Source organism: Scyliorhinus torazame, chromosome 25 (genome assembly GCF_047496885.1).
Source record: "Scyliorhinus torazame isolate Kashiwa2021f chromosome 25, sScyTor2.1, whole genome shotgun sequence".
Classification (NCBI taxonomy): Eukaryota; Metazoa; Chordata; class Chondrichthyes; order Carcharhiniformes; family Scyliorhinidae; genus Scyliorhinus; species Scyliorhinus torazame.
In genome coordinates, this window is record NC_092731.1 from 22,981,953 (window position 1) to 23,005,670 (window position 23,718).

Here is a 23,718-nt window from a genome sequence, read left to right on the forward strand (position 1 = left end):
GTGTACAGGGAGCTTTACTCTGTATCTAACCCCGTGCTGTACCTGTCCTGGGAGTGTTTGATGGGGACTGTGTACAGGGAGCTTTACTCTGTATCTAACCCCGTGCTGTCCCTGTCCTGGGAGTGTTTGATGGGGATAGTGTAGAGGGAGCTTTACTCTGCATCTAACCCCGCACTGTACCTGTCCTGGGAGTGTTTGATGGGGACAGTGTGGAGGGAGCTTTCCTCTGTATCTAACCCCGCACTGTACCTGTCCTGGGAGTGTTTGATAGGGACAGTGTAGAGGGAGCTTTACTCTGTAGCTAACCCCTCGCTGTACCTGTCCTGGGAGTGTTTGATGGGGACAGTGTAGAGGGAGCTTCACTCTGTATCTAACCCCGTGCTGTCCCTGTCCTGGGAGTGTTTGATGGGGACAGTGTAGAGGGAGCTTTACTCTGTATCTAACCCCGTGCTGTACCTGTCCTGGGAGTGTTTGACAGTGTAGAGCGAGCTTTGCCCTGTGGTATTTAGTAACAGTAAATGGTGGTATACTGGCTATATCACTAATAATCCATTTCAAATCGGATTGGGGATTTGAACTGAATTTTCTGTAATTTGGAAACAATAAAAGTGACTGAAGCTGTTGGATTGTTCTTTCATAAAAACAACTGGTTCAGTAACGTCCATTTGGGAAGAAGCTCTGATATGCTTACCCAGTCTGAGCTTACGTACAAGTCCCACACCACCGTGTTTAATTCGTTGACTGCCCTCGGAAGTATCGTAGAATATTATTCAGTTGTATTGAAAACCACCACGGCAGCCGTTTATGGAGGTGGCCAACCATATCCCTTCACGGAGGTGGCCACCGTCTCCCTCTCTGGGCAAATTATAGATGGTCAATAAATGCCAGCCTTGCCACCTGGAGATTGAGACATAAAACCAAAATAAGGGTTGTCTGGTTGTTGAAGAATTCTGGACACCACTTTGCAAGGATGTTTAAGTATTTGACAGAATGGAGCGCAAAAGATTTACAGAGCTGGTTCCAGGGATTGGGAATTCTAATTACGAGGCTAAACTGGTGAAGCTGGAGGTGTTTCTATTGGAGAAGAGAAGGTTGAGAGGAGATTTGAAGGAGGTGTTCAAAACCCTGAATGGTCTGGACAGAGGAGATAGGGAGAAACTGTTTCCAAAGGTGGAGAAGGTTCAAACACCAGGGGACATGGATTTGAGGTGTACAGCAAAATCACCAAAGGCAACATGAGTATAATCTTCCTTTGTTTGGTCGGACAGAACTTGAGTATTGCTGAAAAGAAAATACTATTTTGACTTATACTCATCAGGACATTTCCCAAGAATAATTGTGTTGTGCTGTTTAGCACAGGGCTAAATCGCTGGCTTTGAAAGCAGACCAGGCCAGCAGCACGGTTCAATTCCCATACCAGCCTCCCTGAACAGGCTCCGGAATGTGGCGACTAGGGGCTTTTCACAGTAACTTCATTTGAAGCCTACTTGTGACAATAAGTGATTTTCGGGGCAGCATTGTGGATAGCACAATTGCTTCACAGCTCCAGGTTCCCAGGTTCGATTACGGCTTGGGTCACTGTCTGTGCGGAGTCTGCACATCCTCCCCGTGTGTGCGTGGGTTTCCTCCGGGTGCTCCGGTTTCCTCCCACAGTCCAAAGATGTGCAGGTTAGGTGGATTGGCCATGATAAATTGCCCTTAGTGTCCAAAATTGCCCTTAGTGTTGGGTGGGGTTACTGGGTTATGGGGATAGGGTGGAGGTGTTGGCCTTGGGTAGGGTGCTCTTTCCAAGAGCCGGTGCAGACTCGATGGGCCGAATGGCCTCCTTCTGCACTGTAAATTCTATGATAATCTATGAAATAAAGGGGGGAAACAACAATTTACACTGTTATGAAAAGAGAACAGTATAAGAGTACAATAGAGGTGATGTAGTATAACGTGAAAGCAAAATACTGCAGATGCTGGAAATCTGAAGTAAAAGTAGAAAATGCTGGAAAGGTTCAGCAGGTCTGGAAGCGTCTGTGAAGAGAGAAACATTTGTGAACCAGATGGTTTTTTACAACAATCGGTAATGGTTTTGTGGTCATCATTCGACTTTTAATTCCAGATTTTTATTGAATTCAAATTTCACCATCTGAAGGGGTGGGATTCGAACCCTTGTCCCCAGATCATTTTTTCTGGGTCATAAATATTTGACAGGGAGCCACGTAAGGAGGTATTAAGACTGATGGCGAAAGGCCTGATCAAAGCGATTTCAGGAGCGTCCTAAAGGATGAGCGAGAGAAAGAGAGAGGTGTAGAGAGGCAGAAATTTAGGGACGGGACTGCAGAGCCATAGGGCTTTAGGCCACCAAAGGCACAGCTACCATTGGTGGGAGGATGGATGCACAAGGAGACTCAAAGGGCTGTGGGGCCGGCGGAAGAAAGAGGCGGGGGCGAGGCCAGTGGAGGGGGACTGTGGTTTGGCACTGCACGCGTGTAATGAGCTATGTGTTCCAGAGCACCGAACAATCAGAGCAGCTCTGGCAATGGGACATCTCTCAAACCGATGCACCTTCCCCAAATCCTGCGCCTTTTTTTAAAACATATTCTGTGGTCTGCGTGGATAAATAATGCGAATTAATTCTACAGTTTCGTCCCTGGGGTTTGCTTTCACTTCCCACGGAATTTTAGAATCCCTTATCCTTGAGCTAAAAGTTTCCATCTGTTGTGGGTGAAGCCTTAGACTATGTGGTTTCCGTCAGAATCCGAGATTCTGTCCGACCTTACAGCCAGCTTACTTGAACTTGAAGTATTCCCAACCCGCAAATCCGCCAATGGCGCGTTCCTGTCACACATGCAGGGGCTTGCGTGCAATCAGTTCCGAAAGGGGGGCAGGAACAGGTGGTGAGATCAGACTGAGCATCTCATTCCGGGCATGAAGTGAGGGTGCACTGCACTGTCAGGGGCACCGCCTTTCCGATGAGACGCTAACCTGCTTGACAACCCCCCTCCACCACACCTATCCCTCAAGTGGAGGTTAAGTCCCCGTGGGCATTACTTCAAAGAGTTCTCCCTGGTCAATATTTATTCCCTCCACCAACCATCACCGGAAACCATGGGCGGGATTCTCCGACCCCCCCGCCGGGTCGGAGAATCGCAGGGGGCTGGCGTGAATCCCGCCCCCGCCGGTTGCCGAATTCTCCGGCACCGGATATTCGGCGGGGCTGGGAATCACGCCGCGCCGGTTGGCGGGCCTCCCCCCCGCCCCCGGCGATTCTCCGGCCCGTGATGGGCCGAAGTCCCGCTGCTGGAATTCCAGTCCCGCCGGCGAGAATCAAACCGCCTCTCTTACCGGCAGGACAAGGCGGCGCGGGCGGGCTCCGGGGTCCTGGGGGTGGGGCGCGGGGCGAACTGGCCCCGGGGGGGGTGCCCCCACGGTGGCCTGGCCCGCGATCGGGGCCCACCGATCCGCGGGCGGGCCTGTGCCGTGGGGGCACTCTTTTCCTTCCGCCTTCGCCATGGTCTCCATTATGGCGGAGGCAGAAGAGACCCCCTCCACTGCGCATGCGCGGGGATGCCGTGAGCGGTCGCTGATGCTCCCGCACATGCGCCGCACGGCAAAGTCAGTTCCGCGCCAGCTGGCAGGGCACCAAAGGCCTTTCCCGCCAGCCGGCGGGGCGGAAATCAGTCCGGCGCGGGCCTAGCCCCTCAAGGTGAGGGCTCGGCCCCTCAAGAGGCGGAGAATTCCACACCTTTGGGGCGGTGCGATGCCGGACTGATTCGCGCCGTTTTTGGCACCAGTCGGCGGACATCGCGCCGATTGCGGAGAATCCCACCCCAGCTTCGTAGCATCTTGCTGTGCGCACATTGGTTGCCGTTTTCCTAGATTACGAGGGCAACCGCAGTTCAGCCTCCTTCGTTGGCTGCCAAGTGATCTTGAGGTCATGAACCGGCTCGGTGGCACAGCGATTACCGCTGTGGCTTCACCGCTCCAGGGTCCCAGGTTCGATTTCCGGCTTGCGTCACTGTCTGTGCGGAGTCTGCACGTTCTCCCCGTGTCTGCGTGGGTTTCCTCCGGGTGCTCCGGTTTCCTCCCACAAGTCCCGAAAGATGTACTTGTTAGGTGAATTGGACATTCTGAATTCTCCCTCTGTGTACCCGAACAGGCGCCGGAATGTGGCGACTAGGGGATTCTCACAGTAACTTCATTTGAAGCCTAATTGTGACAATAAGCAATTTTCATTTCATTTTCATTTCATTGCAGTGTTAATGTAAGCCTACATGTGACAATAATAAAGATTATTATAACCGCAATGTGGAAAGGCAACTCGATGATTTTCAAGAAGTGTACCTTGTGCTTCAAAATAAAACTGACTGGATCAATCAATTTGAGTCAAGCTGCATGCAGCGAACGGCGCTCTGCGCTCCCCGCTCTCACACTCTGTTTCCTTGCAGTGACGGAGCAGCAGCTGAAGATCAGTGTCCACTGCCCGTGTGGAATGGCCGACTCGAAACAAAGTTTTCAACTTAAATTCTTCGGTAATAAGACCATCCCGTCTGTAACCCAATTTCGCCACATTTTATTTTTCGGGTCATTTTAATTTTTGTACAAACTTCTGCTCAATCCCTCAAACAGTGGATACTCACCCACTATTGAGCTTCATTCATTAAAAAGGGGCGGAGGACAATTTTATTGCCTCGCTGTAGAGGGTTCCCGTTATTGGCTCTAAAATCCCATTCCGTCAAACTCTGAATTGGATTCCGGTCTGTAACTCAATCCCGGGTATCAGTTATTCTATATATAAACCGCCCCGAACCCCACGATTAGATTCCAGTCTGTAACTCACTCCCTGGTATCTGTTATTCTATATATAAACCGCCCCGAACCCCTCGATTAGATTCCAGTCTGTAACTCACTCGCGGGTATCTGTTATTCTATATATAAACCGCCCCGAACCCCTCGATTAGATTCCAGTCTGTAACTCACTCCCAGTTATCTGTTATTCTATATATAAACCGCCCAGAACCCCTCGATTAGATTCCAGTCTGTAACTCACTCAAGGTTATCTGTTATGCTATATATAAACCACCCAGAACCCCTCGATTAGATTCCAGTCTGTAACTCACTCCCGGGTATCTGTTATTCTATATATAAACCACCCTGAACCCCTCGATTAGATTCCAGTCTGTAACTCACTCCCAGGTATCTGTTATCCTATATATAAACCACCCCGAACCCCTCGATTAGATTCCAGTCTGTAACTCACTCCCGGGTATCTGTTATTCTATATATAAACCGCCCCGAACCCCTCGATTAGATTCCAGTCTGTAACTCACTCGCGGGTATCTGTTATTCTATATATAAACCGCCCCGAACCCCTCGATTAGATTCCAGTCTGTAACTCACTCCCGGGTATCTGTTATTCTATATATAAACCACCCTGAACCCCTCGATTAGATTCCAGTCTGTAACTCACTCCCAGGTATCTGTTATCCTATATATAAACCACCCCGAACCCCTCGATTAGATTCCAGTCTGTAACTCACTCCCGGGTATCTGTTATTCTATATATAAACCGCCCCGAACCCCTCGATTAGATTCCAGTCTGTAACTCACTCGCGGGTATCTGTTATTCTATATATAAACCGCCCCGAACCCCTCGATTAGATTCCAGTCTGTAACTCACTCCCGGGTATCTGTTATTCTATATATAAACCATCCCGAACCCCTCGATTAGAATCCAGTCTGTAACTCACACCCGGGTATCTGTTATTCTATATAGAAACCACCCGAATCCCTCGATTAGATTCCGGTCTATAACTCACTCCCGGTTATCTGTTATTCTATATAGAAACCACCCCGAACCCCTCAATTAGTTTCCAGTCTGTAACTCACTCCCAGGTATCTGTTATTCTATATATAAACCACCCCGAACCCCTCGATCAGATTCCAATCTGTAACTCACCTCCGGGTATCTGTTATTCTATGTATAAACCACCCCGAACACCTCGATTAGATTCCCACTCTGTAACTCACTTCCGGGTACCTGTTATTCGATATATACACACCCCGGACCCCTCGGTTAGATTCCAGTCTGTAACTCACTTCCGGGTATCTGTTATTCTACATATAAACCACTCCGAACCCCTCGATTTGATTCCAGACTGTAACTCACTCCCGGGTATCTGTTATTCTATACATAAACCACACCGAACCCCTCGATTAGATTTCAGTCTGTAACTCACTTCCGGGTACCTGTTATTCTATATATAAACCACCCAGAACCCCTCGATTAGATTCCAGTGTGTAACTCACTCCCGGGCATCTGTTATTCTATATATAAACCAGTCAAAACACCTCGATTAGATTCCAATCTGTAACTCAATCCCGGCTATCTGTTCTATATATAAACCACCCCGAACCCCTCAATTAGATTCCAGTCTGTAACTCAATCCCGGGTATCTGTTATTCTATATATAAACCACCCTGAACTCCTCGATTCGATTCCAGTCTGTAACTCCCTCCTGTGTATCTGTTATTCTATATATAAACCACCACGAACCCCTCAATTCGATTCCAGTCTGTAACTCACTCCCGGCTATCTGTTATTGTATACATAAACCACCCGGACCCCTCGATTAGATTCCAGTCTGTAACTCACTTCCGGGTACCTGTTATTCTATATATAAACCCTTGAACCCCTCGATTAGATTCCAGTCTGTAACTCACTCCCGGGTATCTGCTATTATATATATAAACCACCCCGGACCCCTCGATTAGATTCCATTCTGTAACTTACTCCTGGGTATCTGTTATTCTATATATAAACCACCCCAAACCCCTCGATTAGATTCCAGTCTGTAACTCACTCTCGGGTATCTGATATTCTATATAAAAACCACCCCGAACCCCTCGATTAGATTACAGTCTGTAACTCTCTCCCGGGTATCTGTTATTCTATATATAAACCACCCTGGACTCTCGATTACATTCCAGTCTGTAACTCAATTCCGGGTATCTGTTATGCTATATATAAACCACCCTGAACTCCTCGATTAGATTCCAGTCTGTAACTCACTCCCGGGTATCTGTTATTCTATATATAAACCACCCTGAACTCCTCGATTAGGTTCCAGTCTGTAATCCCCTCCTGGGTATCTGTTATTCTATATATAAACCACACCGAACCCCTCGATTAAATTCCAGTCTGTATCTCAATCCCGGGTATCTGTAATTCTATATATAAACCACCCTGAACCCCTCGATTAGATTCCAGTCTGTAACTCACTCCCGGGTCTCTGTTATTCTATAAATAAACCGCCCCGAACCCCTCGATTAGATTCCAGCCTGTAACTCACTCCCGTGTATCTGTTATTCTATATATAAACCACCCTGAACCCCTCGATTAGGTTCCAGTCTGTAACCCCCTCCTGGGTATCTGTTATTCTATATATAAACCACCCTGAACCCCTCGATTAGGTTCCAGTCTGTAACCCCCTCCTGAGTATCTGTTATTCTATAATAAACCACCCGAACCCCTCGATTAGATTCCAGTCTGTAACTCACTCCCGGGTATCTGTTATTCTATATATAAACCACCCTGAACTCTTCGATTACATTTCAGTCTGTAACTCACTCCTGGGTATCTGTTATTCTATATATAAACCACCCCGAACCCCTCGATTAGATTCCAAACTGTAACTCACATCCGGGTCTGTTATTCTATATATAAACCATCCCGAATCTCTCGATTAGATTCCAGTCTGTAACTCACTCATGGGTATCTGTTATTCTATATATAAACCATCCCTATCCCCTCGATTAGATTCCAGTCTGTAACTCACTTCCGGGTACCTGTTATTCTATATATAAACCACCCCGAACCCCTCGATTAGATTCCAGTCTGTAACTCACTCATGGGTATCTGTTATTCTATATATAAACCACCCCGAACCCCTCGATTAGATTCCAATCTGTAACTCACTTCCGGGTCTGTTATTCTATCTATAAACCATCCCGAACCCCTCGATTAGATTCCAGTCTGTAACTCACTCATGGGTATATGTTATTCTATATATAAACCACCCGAACCCCTCGATTAGATTCCAGTCTGTAACTCACTCATGGGTATCTGTTATTTTATGTATAAACCCCCCCGAACCCCTCGATTAGATTCCAGTCTGTAACTCACTCATGGCTATCTGTTATTCTATATATAAACCACCCCAAACCCCTCGATTAGATTCCAATCTGTAACTCACTTCCGGGTCTGTTATTCTATATATAAACCATCCCGAACCACTCGATTAGATTCCAGTCTGTAACTCACTCATGGGTATCTGTTATTCTATATATAAACCTCGATTAGATTCCAATCTGTAACTCACTCCCGGGTATCTGTTATTCTATATATAAACCACCCTGAACCCCTCGATTACATTCCAGTCTGTAACTCACTTCCGAGTACCTGTTATTCTATATATACACACCCCGGACCCCTCGATTAGATTCCAGTCTGTAACTCACTTCCGGGTACCTGTTTTTCTACATATCACCCTGAACTCCTCGATTAGATTCCAGTGTGTAACTCACTCCCGGGTATCTGTTATTCTATATATAAACCACCCCGAACCCCTTGATTATTCTGTATCGGTTGTCAGTATTTTCGATGGTGCAGGACATGAATGAGAATGGTGCAGGGTGGGAATGAGAATGGTGCAGGGTGGGAATGAGAATGGTGCAGGGTGGGAATGAGAATGGTGGAGGGTGGGAATGAGAATGGTGGAGGGTGGGAATGAGAATGGTGGAGGGTGGGAATGAGAATGGTGGAGGGTGGGAATGAGAATGGTGCAGGGTGGGAATGAGAATGGTGCAGGACATGAATGAGAATGGTGCAGGGTGGGAATGAGAATGGTGCAGGGTGGGAATGAGAATGGTGCAGGGTGGGAATGAGAATGGTGCAGGGCATGAATGAGAATGGTGCAGGGCATGAATGAGAATGGTGCAGGGCGGGAATGAGAATGGTGCAGGGTGGGAATGAGAATGGTGCAGGGCATGAATGAGAATGGTGCAGGGCGGGAATGAGAATGGTGCAGGGTGGGAATGAGAATGGTGCAGGGTGGGAATGAGAATGGTGCAGGACATGAATGAGAATGGTGCAGGGTGGGAATGAGAATGGTGCAGGGTGGGAATGAGAATGGTGGAGGGTGTGAATGAGAATGGTGCAGGGTGGGAATGAGAGTGGTGCAGGGTGGGAATGAGAATGGTGCAGGACATGAATGAGAGTGGTGCAGGGCGGGAATGAGAGTGGTGCAGGACGGGAATGAGAATCGTGCAGGGCATTAATGAGAATGGTGCAGGGTGGGAATGAGAATGGTGCAGGGCGGGAATGAGAATGGTGGAGGGTGGGAATGAGAATGGTGCAGGGTGGGAATGAGAATGGTGCAGAGTGGGAAAGAGAATGGTGCAGAGTGGGAATGAGAATGGTGCAGGACGTGAATGAGAATGGTGCAGGGCGGGAATGAGAATGGTGCAGAGTGGGAATGAGAATGGTGCAGGACGTGAATGAGAATGGTGCAGGGCGGGAATGAGAATGGTGTAGGGTGGGAATGAGAATGGTGCAGAGTGGGAATGAGAATGGTGGAGGGTGGGAATGAGAATGGTGGAGGGTGGGAATGAGAATGATGGAGGATGGGAATGAGAATGTGCGGGATGTGGGATCTCTGGGGATTGAGAGTGGGGTGGGTTGTGGGATCTCTCGGAGAGCTCCGTTACCTCTTTCACTTTCTTCCATTTGAAACACAGAAGCCTTACGGGGGGACATGTCTGTCCTGGCAAAGCGGAACCGGAAGATTGCCCACATTCTCATCATGTCTACCCCTTCAACTCGGGCTGAGGCACATAGTCGGAGAAAACGGGACCTCGATGAAGAGTTTTGCTTCTCGTAGGTGTCACTTTAACCTTTGCGTGGCAGTCTCTCAGTTAATCCGTCGTGTGGTAGCGCATGCAAACCCAGCGTAAGGAGCAGGGTATGACCATTCAGCCCCTCAGTCCTGTACTGCAAGTGAATTTGTTGATGGTCGATCTGTTTCTCTATGCTTGGCTCCATAATCCCATCACATCTTCACCCCCCCCGCTCGGATTCATATCAAAGAGAGCATTGGCGCCCTTGTTCTCCCATTGGATTGTTCCATGTTAACACTCGGGAAAGTACTCCAGTGCAGTATCATAGAATCCCTACAGGGCAGGAGGAGGCCATTCAGCCCATCGACTCTGCTCCAACTCTCTGAAAGAGAACCCTACCTAGGCCAACTCCCCCACCCTAACCCTGTAACCCCGCCTAACGTTTGGACACTAAGTGGCAATTTAGCACGGCCGATCCACCTAACCTGCACATCTTTGGACTGTGGGAGGAAACCGGAGCACCCGGAGGAAACCCACGCACACACGGGGGAGAACGTGCAGACTCCACACAAACAGTGACCCGAGGTCGGAATTGAACACCGGTCCCTGACACTGAGAGACAGCAGGGCTAACCACTGTGCCACCCCAGCCAGGACGCTCTCTCACCCTTACCCCCCCGTGCCATTGGAAGAATTTACAGGCTGTTAATCAAGCTGTTTGACCACACGATGAACACACCTTCCATGCCCATCACATCTTGGGGTGACCCTTGAACCCGGAGCCTCTGGCCTTTAGATGGGGAATGCTGCCCACTGCGCCAAAATGGCACCGTTACCCAACAGAGAAAGATAAATCAGTCTCGCTTTTGGAATTCAATTGAATACTGCCCCCTTCCCCATGCGGTCCCCACAGCCATTTCGGAGAGACTCCGGCATCAGCTGTTCTCAGCCACTGTCAGGACGGGAGTTGGCACCTGTGCTGGAGAGGGGCAAATCAGCGGGCAAGTCAACGGGCAAGTACAACAACAACTTATGCCGGCACCGCACCTTTGATGTCGTGACGCACAGCACGCCACCTCGCAGCAGTCGTATCGGACTGTACCCGCTCCCGACCAGCGTACAGAGAAATTAGTGTGGGAGGGCCCACGTCTTTAAAGGAAGGAGAGAGTGCGGTCGAGGGAGGAGAAGAGATTTAGGGAGCGAGTTCCAGAGCTCAGGGAGCAGGCAGCCGCAGGCGATGGTGGGGCAATGAAAATTGGGGACGGGCAAGAGGCCAAAATTGAGGGGACCACGGTGGGAGCAGCTTGCAGAGAGAGGGAGGGGTGAGGGTTTTGACTGAGGTCTAGCACTTTGGAGGACCACTCTGGGCATATGGGTGAACTACTGAGAAGAGTGTTTTATTCAAGTCCTGCATTGTACTGACCCCTAACAGAACGACTGAGAAGAACTGCTGTGTGCACCCCATGTACATTGATTTCCGAAAGGATCTCAACTGGAAGTGGATCCACGAACCCAAAGGCTACTTCGCAAACTTCTGCATGGGACCCTGTCCATATATATGGAGCTCGGACACCCAGTACAGCACTGTAAGTATCAGGAAAATCATCAATCGTTTGGGACCCTGTCGAAGGTTAATAGATAGAATAACAGAGCAAAGCTCCCTCTACACTGTCCCCATCAAACACTCCCAGGACAGGTACAGCACGGGGTTAGATACAGAGTAAAGATCCCTCTACAGTGTCCCCATCAAACACTCCCAGGACAGGTACAGCACGGGGTTAGATACAGAGTAAAGATCCCTCTACAGTGTCCCCATCATACACTCCCAGGACAGGTACAGCACGGAGTTAGATACAGAGTAAAGCTCCCTCTCTGCATTGTCCCTATCAAACACTCCCAGGACAGATACAGCACGGGGTTAGATACAGAGTAAAGATCCCTCTACAGTGTCCCCATCATACACTCCCAGGACAGGTACAGCACGGAGTTAGATACAGAGTAAAGCTCCCTCTCTGCATTGTCCCTATCAAACACTCCCAGGACAGGTACAGCACGGGGTTAGATACAAAGTAAAGCTCCCTTTACACTGTGCCCATCAAACACTCCCAAAACAGGTACAGCACAGGGTTAGATACAGAGTAAAGCTTCCTCTACACTGTCCCCATCAAACACTCCCAGGACAGGTACAGAACAGGGTTAGATACAGAGTAAAGCTCCCTCTACACTGTCCCCATCAAACACTCCCAGGACAGGTACAGCACGGGGTTAGATACAGAGTAAAGCTCCCTCTGCACTGTCCCCATCAAACACTCCCAGGACAGGTACAGCACGGGGTTAGATACAGAGTAAAGCTCCCTCTACAGGGAGTCAGTGCAGGAATCCCCTGTGGTTGTCCCTCTCTCGAACAGGTATACCCCTTTGGATACTGTCGGGGGGGATAGCCTATCAGGGAAAAACAGCAGCAGCCAGAGCAGTGGCACCACAGCTGGCTCTGATGTTCAGAAGGGAGGGTCAAAGCGCAGAAGAGCAACAGTAATAGGGGACTCTATAGTCAGGGGCACAGATAGGCGCTTCTGTGGACGTGAAAGAGACTCCATGATGGTATGTTTCCTCCCTGGTGCTATGGTCCAGGATGTCTCCAAACGGGTAGAGGGCATCCTGAAGGGGGAGGGCAAACAGGCAGAGGTCGTTGTACATATTGGTACTAATGACATAGGCAGGAAGGGGCATGAGGTCCTGCAGCAGGAGTTCAGGGAGCTAGGCAGAAAGTTAAAAGACAGGACCTCTAGGGTTGTAATCTCGGGATTACTCCCTGTGCCACGTGCCAGTGAGGCTAGAAATAGGAAGAGAGAGCAGCTAAACACGTGGCTAAACAGCTGGTGTAGGAGGGAGGGTTTCCGTTATCTGGACCACTGGGAGCTCTTCTGGGGCAGGTGTGACCTATATAAGAAGGACGAGTTGCATCTAAACTGGAGAGGCATAAATATCCTGGCCGCGAGGTTTGCTAGTGTCACACGGGAGGGTTTAAACTAGGATGGCAGGAGGGGTGGGCACGGGAGCAATAGGTCAGAAGGTGAGAGCATTGAGGGAGAACTAGGGAATAGGGACAGTGTGGCTCTGAGGCAGAGCAGACAGGGAGAAGTTGCTGAACACAGCGGGTCTGGTGGCCTGAAGTGCATATGTTTTAATGCAAGAAGTATTAAGGGTAAGGCAGATGAACTTAGAGCTTGGATTAGTACTTGGAACTATGATGTTGTTGCCATTACAGAGACCTGGTTGAGGGAAGGGCAGGATTGGCAGCTAAACATTCCAGGATTTAGATGTTTCAGGCGGGATAGAGGGGGATGTAAAAGGGGTGGCAGAGTTGCGCTACTGGTTAGGGAGGATATCACAGCTATACTACGGGAGGACACCTCAGAGGGCAGTGAGGCTATATGGGTAGAGATCAGGAATAAGAAGGGTGCAGTCACAATGTTGGGGGTTTACTACAGGCCTTCCAACAGCCAGCGGGAGATAGAGGAGCAGATAGGTCGACAGATTTTGGAAAAGAGTAAAAACAACAGGGTTGTGGTGATGGGAGACTTCAACTTCCCCAATATTGACTGGGACTCACTTAGTGCCAGGGGCTTAGGCGGGGCAGAGTTTGTAAGGAGCATCCAGGAGGGCTTCTTAAAACAATATGTCGACAGTCCAACTAGGGAAGGGGCGGTACTGGACCTGGTATTGGGGAATGAGCCCGGCCAGGTGGTAGAAGTTTCAGTAGGGGAGCATTTTGGGAACAGTGACCACAATTCAGTAAGTTTTAAAGTGCTGGTGGACAAGGATAAGAGTGGTCCTAGGGTGAATGTGCTAAATTGGGGGAAGGCTAATTATAACAATATTAGGCGGGAACTGAAGAACCAAGATTGGGGGCGGATGTTTGAGGGCAAATCAACATCTGACATGTGGGAGGCTTTCAAGTGTCAGTTGAAAGGAATTCAGGACCGGCATGTTCCTGTGAGGAAGAAGGATAAATACGGCAATTTTCGGGAACCTTGGATAACGAGAGATATTGTAGGCCTCGTCAAAAAGAAAAAGGAGGCATTTGTCAGGGCTAACAGGCTGGGAACAGATGAAGCCTGTGTGGAATATAAGGAAAGTAGGAAGGAACTTAAGCAAGGAGTCAGGAGGGCTAGAAGAGGTCACGAAAAGTCATTGGCAAATAGGGTTAAGGAAAATCCCAAGACTTTTTACACGTACATAAAAAGCAAGAGGGTAGCCAGGCAAAGGGTTGGCCCACTGAAGGATAGGCAAGGGAATCTCTGCCAGAGGAAATGGGCGAGGTACTAAATGAATACTTTGCATCAGTATTCACCAAAGAGAAGGAATTGGTAGATGTTGAGTCTGGAGAAGGGTGTGTAGATAGTCTGGGTCACATTGAGATCCAAAATGATGAGGTGTTGGGCGTCTTAAAAAATATTAAGGTAGATAAGTACCCAGGGCCTGATGGGATCTACCCCAGAATACTGAAGGAGGCTGGAGAGGAAATTGATGAGGCCTTGACAGAAATCTTTGGATCCTCACTGTCAATGTTGTTCCTCTGTTTAAGAAGGGTAGCAAGGATAATCCCGGGAACTACAGGCCGGTGAGCCTTACTTCAGTGGTAGGGAAATTACTGGAGAGAATTCTTCGAGACAGGATTTACTCCCATTTGGAAGCAAATGGACGTATTAGTGAGAGGCAGCATGGTTTTGTGAAGGGGAGGTCGTGTCTCACTAACTTGATTTTTTTCGAGGCGGTTTTTCGAGGCGGTCACAAAGATGATTGATGCAGGTAGGGCAGTGGATGTTGTCTATATGGACTTCAGTAAGGCCTTTGACAAGGTCCCTCATGGTAGACTAGTACAAAAGGTGAAGTCACACGGGATCAGGGGTGAGCTGGCAAGGTGGATACAGAACTGGCTAGGTCATAGAAGGCAGAGAGTAGCAATGGAAGGATGCTTTTCTAATTGGAGGGCTGTGACTAGTGGTGTTCCGCAGGGATCAGTGCTGGGACCTTTGCTGTTTGTAGTATATATAAATGATTTGGAGGACAATGTAACTGGTCTGATTAGTAAGTTTGCAGACGACACAAAGGTTGGTGGAATTGCGGATAGCGATGAGGACTGTCAGAGAATACAGCAGGATTTAGATTGTTTGGAGACTTGGGCGGAGAGATGGCAGATGGAGTTTAATCCGGACAAATGTGAGGTAATGCATTTTGGAAGGTCTAATGCAGGTAGGGAATATACAGTGAATGGTAAAACCCTCAAGAGTATTGAAAGTCAGAGAGATCTAGGTGTACAGGTCCACAGGTCACTGAAAGGGGCAACACAGGTGGAGAATTAAAGGTCTAACGATGACCGTGTCATCGATTGTCGTAAAAAAACACTTGGTTCACTAATGTCCTTTCGGGAAGGAAATCTGCCGTCCTTACCCGTTCCGGCCTACACGTGACTCCAGACCCACAGCAATGTGGTTGACTCTTTAAATGCCCTCAGGGATGGGCAATAAATGCTGGGCCCAGACAGCGGCTCCCATGTCCCCTGGACGAATGAAAAAATAAACCCTTGCAGACACGGGGAGAACGTGCAAGTCCCACACAGACTGTCACCCAAAGCTGGGATTGAACCCGGGTCCCAGGCGCTGTGAGGCAGCCGTGCTAACCACTGTGCCAACGGGCCGCCCCTTTTCTTAATATGGAAACCACAGCTGTACACCGCTTTGTGGTCTTGACAAGGTTCTGTATTTTAAGCCTGGATGTGGTGGCGTGATTGAGGCCGGCTCCACTTTGGGCAACTTCTTGCTGATGTTTATGCCTCCTCTTTCTCTCTCTCTCCCCTCTCCTCGCAGGTCTTGGCTTTGTACAACTTGCACAACCCCGGAGGGTCTGCATCTCCTTGCTGTGTCCCCCAGGTCCTGGAACCCCTCCCCATCCTCTACTACGTAGGCCGGCAACCCAAAGTGGAGCAACTGTCCAACATGGTGGTGAAGTCCTGCAAGTGCAGCTGAGGATTGAGCCTGAGCAAGTGGGCCCCGTGCCATCAACAAATCCAGAGCCAAAGTCGAACCAACATTAAGCCTCTAGGTGGATTACATCTGCACGGACAAACTCAGCACATGACCAACGTGCCAAAATAGAGGCTCTCTGTTTCTTCCCCGTTCAGTGACCGAGAACCATTAATTCCTGCCAGAGTGGGCAGTCTGACTCATGTCTCTATCGTTTTAGGCTCCAGAATTCCAGTTCAGGCACAATTCTAGGTTGGAGACTGTCTTTTAGTGTTTTTATATTTTTAAATGACAGACGTTCCCATAATTTATAAACCTAGGGCTCTTTTTGACCAGGGTTGTTCTTGAGCCACCTTCTTCTCATAGTCCCGTTAATTGGCTACGCCCCCCCCCCCCCCCCACAAGAGGCCCTGTACCATTGGAAGCACCAATTGAATCATGGGCTGACGTTCTCCTGAAGCCTCTCCAGCGTGTTCAACACTCGGAGAGCCCCGTGTCCCCGTCACGCTCCAAAGAAAAATGCCTCCACAACCAATCCGAAACCCGTGGGCCGCTGGTTAATGGGGAAGCAAGTGGCATGGCTCAACTTCCTGATGCGGTTTGAGGAACGCGTTATCGCAGGACTGGGCCCTAGGCCTCAGGCCTCAGCCGGGCAGGGGTCCAGGTTCAGAAAAAAGCAAAAGTAGCGAAAAGAAAAATGGTTACACGCTGATAGACTGAATATTTCCAAAAATCAGCTTGACTAGGATAATGGAGCCACTTCAAAGCAAGCCAGAGGTGGGTGACATCTAGACGGGAAGCACTTGAAAACAGGGGCCTAATTATCAGGGATGGGTTTTGGGAAGCTTAGGGTTGAAAGTCAAACTCCTTGTCAGCACCATCCAGTCCATCCTGAGTATTTCATTGAGTTCCTGGGCCTTGAGGCTGTAAACAGGATCACGGCCATAGTCCGGCATGTTGATTTGCGAAGTATGCCGCCATCTTTTCCCAACAAACCAGCAAGCGCCTTTTCTCGATCATCGATTCTCAATGGGCCGCATCTGTTGTTTTTTAAAAAAATATTTCCTGGGGAGGAGGACAGGGTTAAACGGCTCGTGATGAACTACCCCACATTGTTCTGTTCCTGGATAATCCGTTAATCTTGAACGGTGAGAAGGTTAAGCTGGCACGTGGACAACTCTCACAAAAATGTTGCCCTCCGCCCGCACCACCGTTCTGCGCGGTCGCTTGCGATGTTTCGGACCACCTGAACTGGACTGTTCCAATGTTTGAACCTCCAAGGGTTTAGCTTTCCGCAGGGGGGGGGGGGGGGGTGATTTGTGGCGGTCCGCCTCCCCCCCCCCCCCCCTCGATGGCCCTGGGGCGGGGCGAAGTTGGGGGTTGGCGTTCATGAACAGTCATCCACCAGAGCCTCGCATCTGTCGCACATTGGGCTCGGAATGGCTTCGAATCTGGAATGCTCCCAGCTCAACGTCTTGCCTCACAGAGCGGCCGAGGGGGCTTCGCGTTGCTCCGATTCAGCTCCATCCGCGGTTCCTCCATTTTGTTCCACGCTTTTCGGACTCTCTTCCAGAACCACCTGCTGCTGGATGGCTCCACTGCCCACTTCCATCCCGCTGGGCAGGAGAGACACAAGAAAGGAACCCATATCCCCATTATTGCTTCTGCCAGGCAGTCCCAAGTCAGGAACTCAACATTTCAAAGGATAACCACACGGGAAGCACACGGGACGTCAGACAGACAAGAAAATAAAAAAATATTAATATGTTTATTGCAAATGTAGACATTGGCTAATGGCTTCACATTTGGTGTGTTGGCTCTATATTCATTGCGTTGAGGGCAATGAGAAGTATCGGGTTTAATGCTTGAATGATCCAAGCTCTAGATTCTCCCTTTCCACTAGTAACCTCTGTACTGTGCTCCATTTTACCCCCATTAATTAAGGATTTAATTCCTTTGACTTTCTTCTGCCCCCTCGCCCCCTGCACCACTCGCGCTAATCGAGTGGAGGTGTTCTAAAAGAAGGTGCGAATGTTGTGCCTCGTAACCAGTGGGCAGCCCGACAATCTATTGCGCTCTCCGTGAAACGGGTTTGGGTGCTTTGATTTGCCAACATCCCTTTGAGGGGAAGGTTTTGTTTTCCACCAAAGTATGTAGTCAGGATTATCCTGCCCCCGTCCGCTCCCCCGCACTTCCCTATTTTCATTCCTCTATCCCACACTCGAACAGAAGCAGCAGAAGATACTTGGAGATAGCTTTAACACGTTTATTAAACTATTAACAATTCTCCTACTTGGATTCGACGCTACTGTTAATCCTGCTATAGCTACTCAGACTGACTAACCAGTCTGCTACAATCCACGTGGTGGGTGTGATGTTCAATCAACCCTGTGTCTGTACTCACTGAGTGTCTCCACTGGAAAGAGCCTGAGCATGTGTGATGTGTCCTTTTATATGGGTTGGTGTAATGCCCTCCTGTGGTAGTGTCACCTCTGTGTGTATCGTGAATGCCCATTGGTCGTGTCTTATCTTACTGACCTATTGGTTGACTGTCTGTGTGTCATGTCTCTGGTGTTCCCTCTAGTGTCTAGCTAGGTGTCGTGTATGTACATTAACCCTTTGTGTACTTACAGTGATGTATTTCACCACAGTGACGTCAAAAGGGTGGCTATTTGAACTCTGAAGGAACCTTAAGAGTCAGGGGCCATCCTCTTTGGTGGCACTGGTGTGACTGGGGAAGAGAAGCTGGCCCACTGAGTCTGTGTCCCTCCCCATCTCTGTAACCCCCTCCAGTCCTACAACCTTCCGAGACCTCAGCACTCCTCCGATCCTCTTGAGCATGTTCTCGAGTTCCTTCCTTCCAGCATTGCTGCCTGTGCCTTTACCTGCCTTTATCCTAAACTCCGGAATGCTCTCTCCGCCTCGCTACCCCTCTTTCTTTCTTGAAAACACTGACCAAGCTTTGGTTATCTGACCTAATATCTCCCCATGTGGCTTGGCGTCAAACTTGGTCTGATAATGTGCTGTGGCTTATTTACCATGTTAAGTGTGCTTGGTAAATGTAGGCGTTGACAGTGACACTAATGGGTGGCAAGTGAATACTATCAGATCAACAGATTGGAGGCTGTTGATGCAGGAATGCAGGGTTTATGTTGGGAGGGGGGAAGGGGCCTCACAGACCCGTGGCCCTTTAGCCCGGCCGGTATCCAGGTGACCCAGTGCCGGGAGGAAATCGCTCCGCAGGCGCTCCTTCATTTTGCGACAAGGCGTCAAACATCTGACTGCCGCCAAATGATTTGAAGGCCCCGGTATGATGAACGGCCCAGGCAGCATCCAAAATGGGGTTCAGCCCCTTTGGGGGTTCCGCGTCTTTGATGAGATTGCAGCCCCGCATCGCCTCGCCGATGAAACTCTCTTATTCCTCGTGAGGTGGCAGCAGGAGCTTCTCGCACGTTCTCCGGTCAGTCCGGTCAGCCTCGCGTTAGCACCGGCCGTGCGGATGAAGTGTCAGCTCGTTTGGGTGTACGGAGCTTGAACATTGCTGAAAAGAGAGCCACGCTGTGGAAGCGTGCCTGTGCTCGTCACGGCAAACAGAAGAATGGCAAGATCGCGGCAGTTTATACTACAGGAAGAAGCGGCACTGTTCGGTGGACAGGTTGACTCCCCTTTCAGCAATATTTAACTTCTCGTTCGTAACCGGAAGCCCGCTCTCTGCAAACAAAAGGAATCTGTCCAAGCCTTGCGTCTTTTTTGAATTACCCAGGAGCCTATATTTCCCATTGCCTTCTCCATGGCAACACCCCAACCAATCAGAGTCGCAATTTGTTTTGATCGTTTTGAAATTTGGCATTCAATGGCAGGCTCCTCTCAATTCAACTGTGTTAAAGTGTCAAGTGTCGGTAGTGCTTCCTCATTGTCACAGGGTTAGACTGAAGCTGCTTTGTCCTGCCACCTTCCAAAATTATTTGCAGTCAGCAACCCAGGCATAAAGCTGAACAATTCTCCTGGTAGGGGTGGGATATGGTTGGACTGGCACTGGGACTGAACTGGACTATTAAGGGCCCACAGACTGGACTGGGCTTCGTATGGCCCAAGGACTGGCCTGGACTGGACTTTGTATGGCCCTTGGACTGGGCCAAGACTGATACATGGACTGGACCTTGGTCCCCAGACTGGACTGGACTTTGTATGGCCCTTGGACTGGGCCTGGACTGATACATGGACTGGACTTTGGTCCCTAGACTGGACTGGACTTTGTATGGCCCACAGACCGGGCCTGGACTTATCTATGGACTGGGCCTGGACTGGACTTTGGTCCCGAGACTGGACTGGACTTTGGTCCCCAGACTAGACTGGACTGGACTGTGGCCCACGGACTGGGCCTGGACTGGACTGTGGCTCACGGACTGGGCCTGGACTGGACTGTGGCCCACGGACTGGGCCTGGACTGAACTGTGGCCCACGGACTGGGCCTGGACTGGACTGTGGCCCACAGACCGGGCCTGGACTTATCTATGGACTGGGCCTGGACTGGACTTTGGTCCCGAGACTGGACTGGACTTTGGTCCCCAGACTAGACTGGACTGGACTGTGGCCCACGGACTGGGCCTGGACTGGACTGTGGCCCACAGACTGGGCCTGGACTGGACTGTGGCCCACGGACTGGGCCTGGACTGAACTGTGGCCCACGGACTGGGCCTGGACTGGACTGTGGCCCACAGACTGGGCCTGGACTGGACTGTGGCTCACGGACTGGGCCTGGTCTGGACTGTGGCCCACGGACTGGGCCTGGACTGGACTGTGGCCCACGGACTGGGCCTGGACTGGACTGTGGTCCATGGACTGTGCCTGGACTGAACTGTGGCCCACAGACTGGGCCTGGACTGGAGTGCGGCCCACGGACTGGGCCTGGACTGGACTGCGGCCCGCGGACTGGGCCTGGACTGGACTGTGGCCCGCGGACTGGGCCTGGACTGGACTGTGGCCCGCGGACTGGGCCTGGACTTCTATGGGCCATGGCTGGGATTGGGTTACTGGGATTATGGATGATTTGTGGGGAATTGTGGCTGATTCACCATCTGCATTGACGTTGACCAGTTATCTATCACCAGGCTGGGACCTAGCACGGAACCTCCTCCACTGCAGGGCAGGAGCTGGTATGTGTAGCCAGGGGGCAAAGTGTCTCACTCCCAGGGAATGCCTGCCCTGTTGGAGAAGCTTGTGCTTGTGTGGGTCATTATAGGGATGTGATAAAAACCCTCTTGGATACAGGAATGCCGAGCACAGAGAACTTAACCTGTGTTTTAAATATTAATCTTGTTAAAAGTAGATGACAACACCTTGGTAACTATCATGGGCTTGGAGGGCAGGTGGTGTACAGGCTTGAACTGTGCACATCCACCATCCAAACATCCTGGGAATCCACCTGTTATCGCTGGAAATTAAATGTAATTGTGTAGATAGTGGAGGACATGGAAGGGTTCCATTCAGCAAGGGTCACATGAGTCTCCTGGATCAACTTACATCCTCGTTCATGTTTCGTGCACAATTAGAAACCTTTATCTCTCTGTGCTCACCCCTGCCTCTGAGTCACAGGGCTTTGAGTTCACGTCGGGCTCCGGGGCACGAGCAAGCACTTCCAGGTCGACATTCCAGTGCAGTACTGAGGGAATGCTGCACTTTCAGATGTGACATTGGACCGAGGCTGCGTCCTCCTGCTGGGGTGGATATGGAAAATCCCTCGTCACTATTTTGGGGAAGAGGTGGGGAATTCTCCTTGGAGACTTGGCGGCTGCTGTTGCTCCCTCAGTCAGCATCACAAGAAACAGATTATTGGACCATTATTGCATTGCCGTTTGTGGGAGCTTGCTGTGCACTCATTAGCTCCCATATTTCCTGCAATACAACAGTGATTGGCTGTAGAGTGCTTTGAGATGTCTAGTGGTCTTAAAAGGCGCTATATAAATGCATCCCCAACAGGAACCCAGAAAGGACACAGCATATCAGGCAGTCAGGCCTCCGGAGTGGTGTCCTTTATAATTTTAGGACATGGGCTATGACACAAAGGGTGATTGGTGCTGCTTAGTTGGGCTCTACGTTGGCCTAATAAATGACCATTCCGAGTGCGTTCCACTCTCCCCTCCCTCCGCGTCACCGCTCCAAGTGGCACCTGTTGCGCACTTCGCTGCTTTGTGTGGAGTGACCAGGGTCAACCCTCCGAATGCCCTAGGAAGGTGCTTCTTCAGAGTATCAGCACTAATCTTTGCTATAGTGGCAGTGGGACCATTTGTTCGTTCCCTTCACGATCTCCTAGGCTCTCAATGATGGACATCTAGCACTCTTCCGACAGGGCTGAGCTGGGTAGCTAATGTACTACGGGCAGTTGGGACACTTGGCCAGCCTGAACCAAAAGGGGAGATGGTACAGAACCAGCAGCGGCACAAGCTCCCTGTCCCGTATCTCACTGCGCCGGGCGCAGCCGGGAAGGGTGTTCCTTGCTAGGTATCTCACACTTCACCTGAAGTGGACGTTTAAGTACTTTTCGAATTGCACTATAACATTTTAGGCATGTTTTAATATTTTTGAAATGAGGAAAGTCTGAAATTCTTTGTAACGCTGTAAATTTGCTCTGGGGTGTGTGTGTGTTTGTGTGTGTGTGTGTGTGTGTGTGCCTTTCTCATGTGATTTCACAGAAAGGGGTTGACCTGTATTGACTCGCATATAGATCGCACTCCAGATGTGAGCTTTCCCCTTTTATCGCCTGCATTCCCAACTTTGTGTCTGTGTGTGTCTGCATCTATGTGTGTCTACGTCTGTGTGTGTGTGTGTGTATGTGCATCTGTGTGCGTCTGCGTGTGTGTGTCTGCGTCAGTGTGTCTGCATCTGTCTGGGTCTGCGTCTATGTGTGGCTGCATTTGTGTGTGTCTGTGTGTGTGCCTGCGTCTGTCTGCATGTCTGTGTGTGTCTGCTTGTCTCTGCATGTCTGTGTGTGTCTGCGTGTCTGTGTGTCTGCGTCTGTCTGCATGTCTGTGTGTGTCTGCTTGTCTCTGCATGTCTGTGTGTGTCTGCGTGTCTGTGTGTCTGCGTCTGTCTGCATGTCTGTGTGTGTCTGCTTGTCTCTGCATGTCTGTGTGTGTCTGCGTGTCTGTGTGTGTCTGCATGTCTGTGTGTGTCTGCGTGTCTGTGTGTGTCTGCGTCTGTCTGTGTGTCTGCGTGTATGTGTGTGTCTGTGTGTTTGCATGTCTGTGCGTGTCTGCTTTTCTGCGTGTATGTGTGTGTCTGCGTGTGTGTGTCTGCGTTTCTGGGTGTGTTCAAACAGCATAGCAGATCACTGAAGATTTAAAGAGTGCAAACCATGACGCTAACCCTTTTCATCACTTGATTTAAAATCCGGCGGGCTCATTGAAAAGACATACACCCTGACTTTTGACTTTCCCTTTCTTTAAATGACACACAAAATGGTGATTCACAATGGAATAAACTCTTCGAAACTCACTGGAACCAATCTTTGATCTCTCTTATGCATTGGTTCAGTATTATCAAATGTTCCTGCTGTCTCATGTAATGGTATCACCCCCCTCCCCCTGTGTTTTGAATGTTTTTAATGTATAGAACCACAATTGTAAATAGTTAATAAAGAATTTTACAAATGCCTCCAGAAAGCTTTGTCACTCTTTATTCTCCAATCTTCATGCTTGATCTCCTATACTTAGTGTACTGACTTTCTGTGATATAAAGGTTTTACAGATATTTCACCCTGCACGTCATCAAGGATCTATCTATATCTCCCTGCAAAACATCTGCAAATA

General features: G+C 49.7%; 1 protein-coding gene across 1 annotated transcript in view; it reads left to right on the forward strand.

Annotated features, from left to right (window-relative positions):
* Nucleotides 1–17,186, forward strand: part of LOC140402415 (transforming growth factor beta-1 proprotein-like) — an 89,584-nt gene extending 72,398 nt beyond the window's left edge. The window contains exons 4-7 of the mRNA XM_072490181.1: nt 4,437–4,520; nt 9,787–9,925; nt 11,317–11,470; nt 15,755–17,186. Coding sequence (XP_072346282.1) covers nt 4,437–4,520; nt 9,787–9,925; nt 11,317–11,470; nt 15,755–15,913 — 536 coding nt within the window. The 3' untranslated portion in view covers nt 15,914–17,186. The remainder of the gene's footprint in view (nt 1–4,436; nt 4,521–9,786; nt 9,926–11,316; nt 11,471–15,754) is intronic.
* The last annotated feature ends 6,532 nt before the right edge of the window (nt 17,187–23,718 follow it).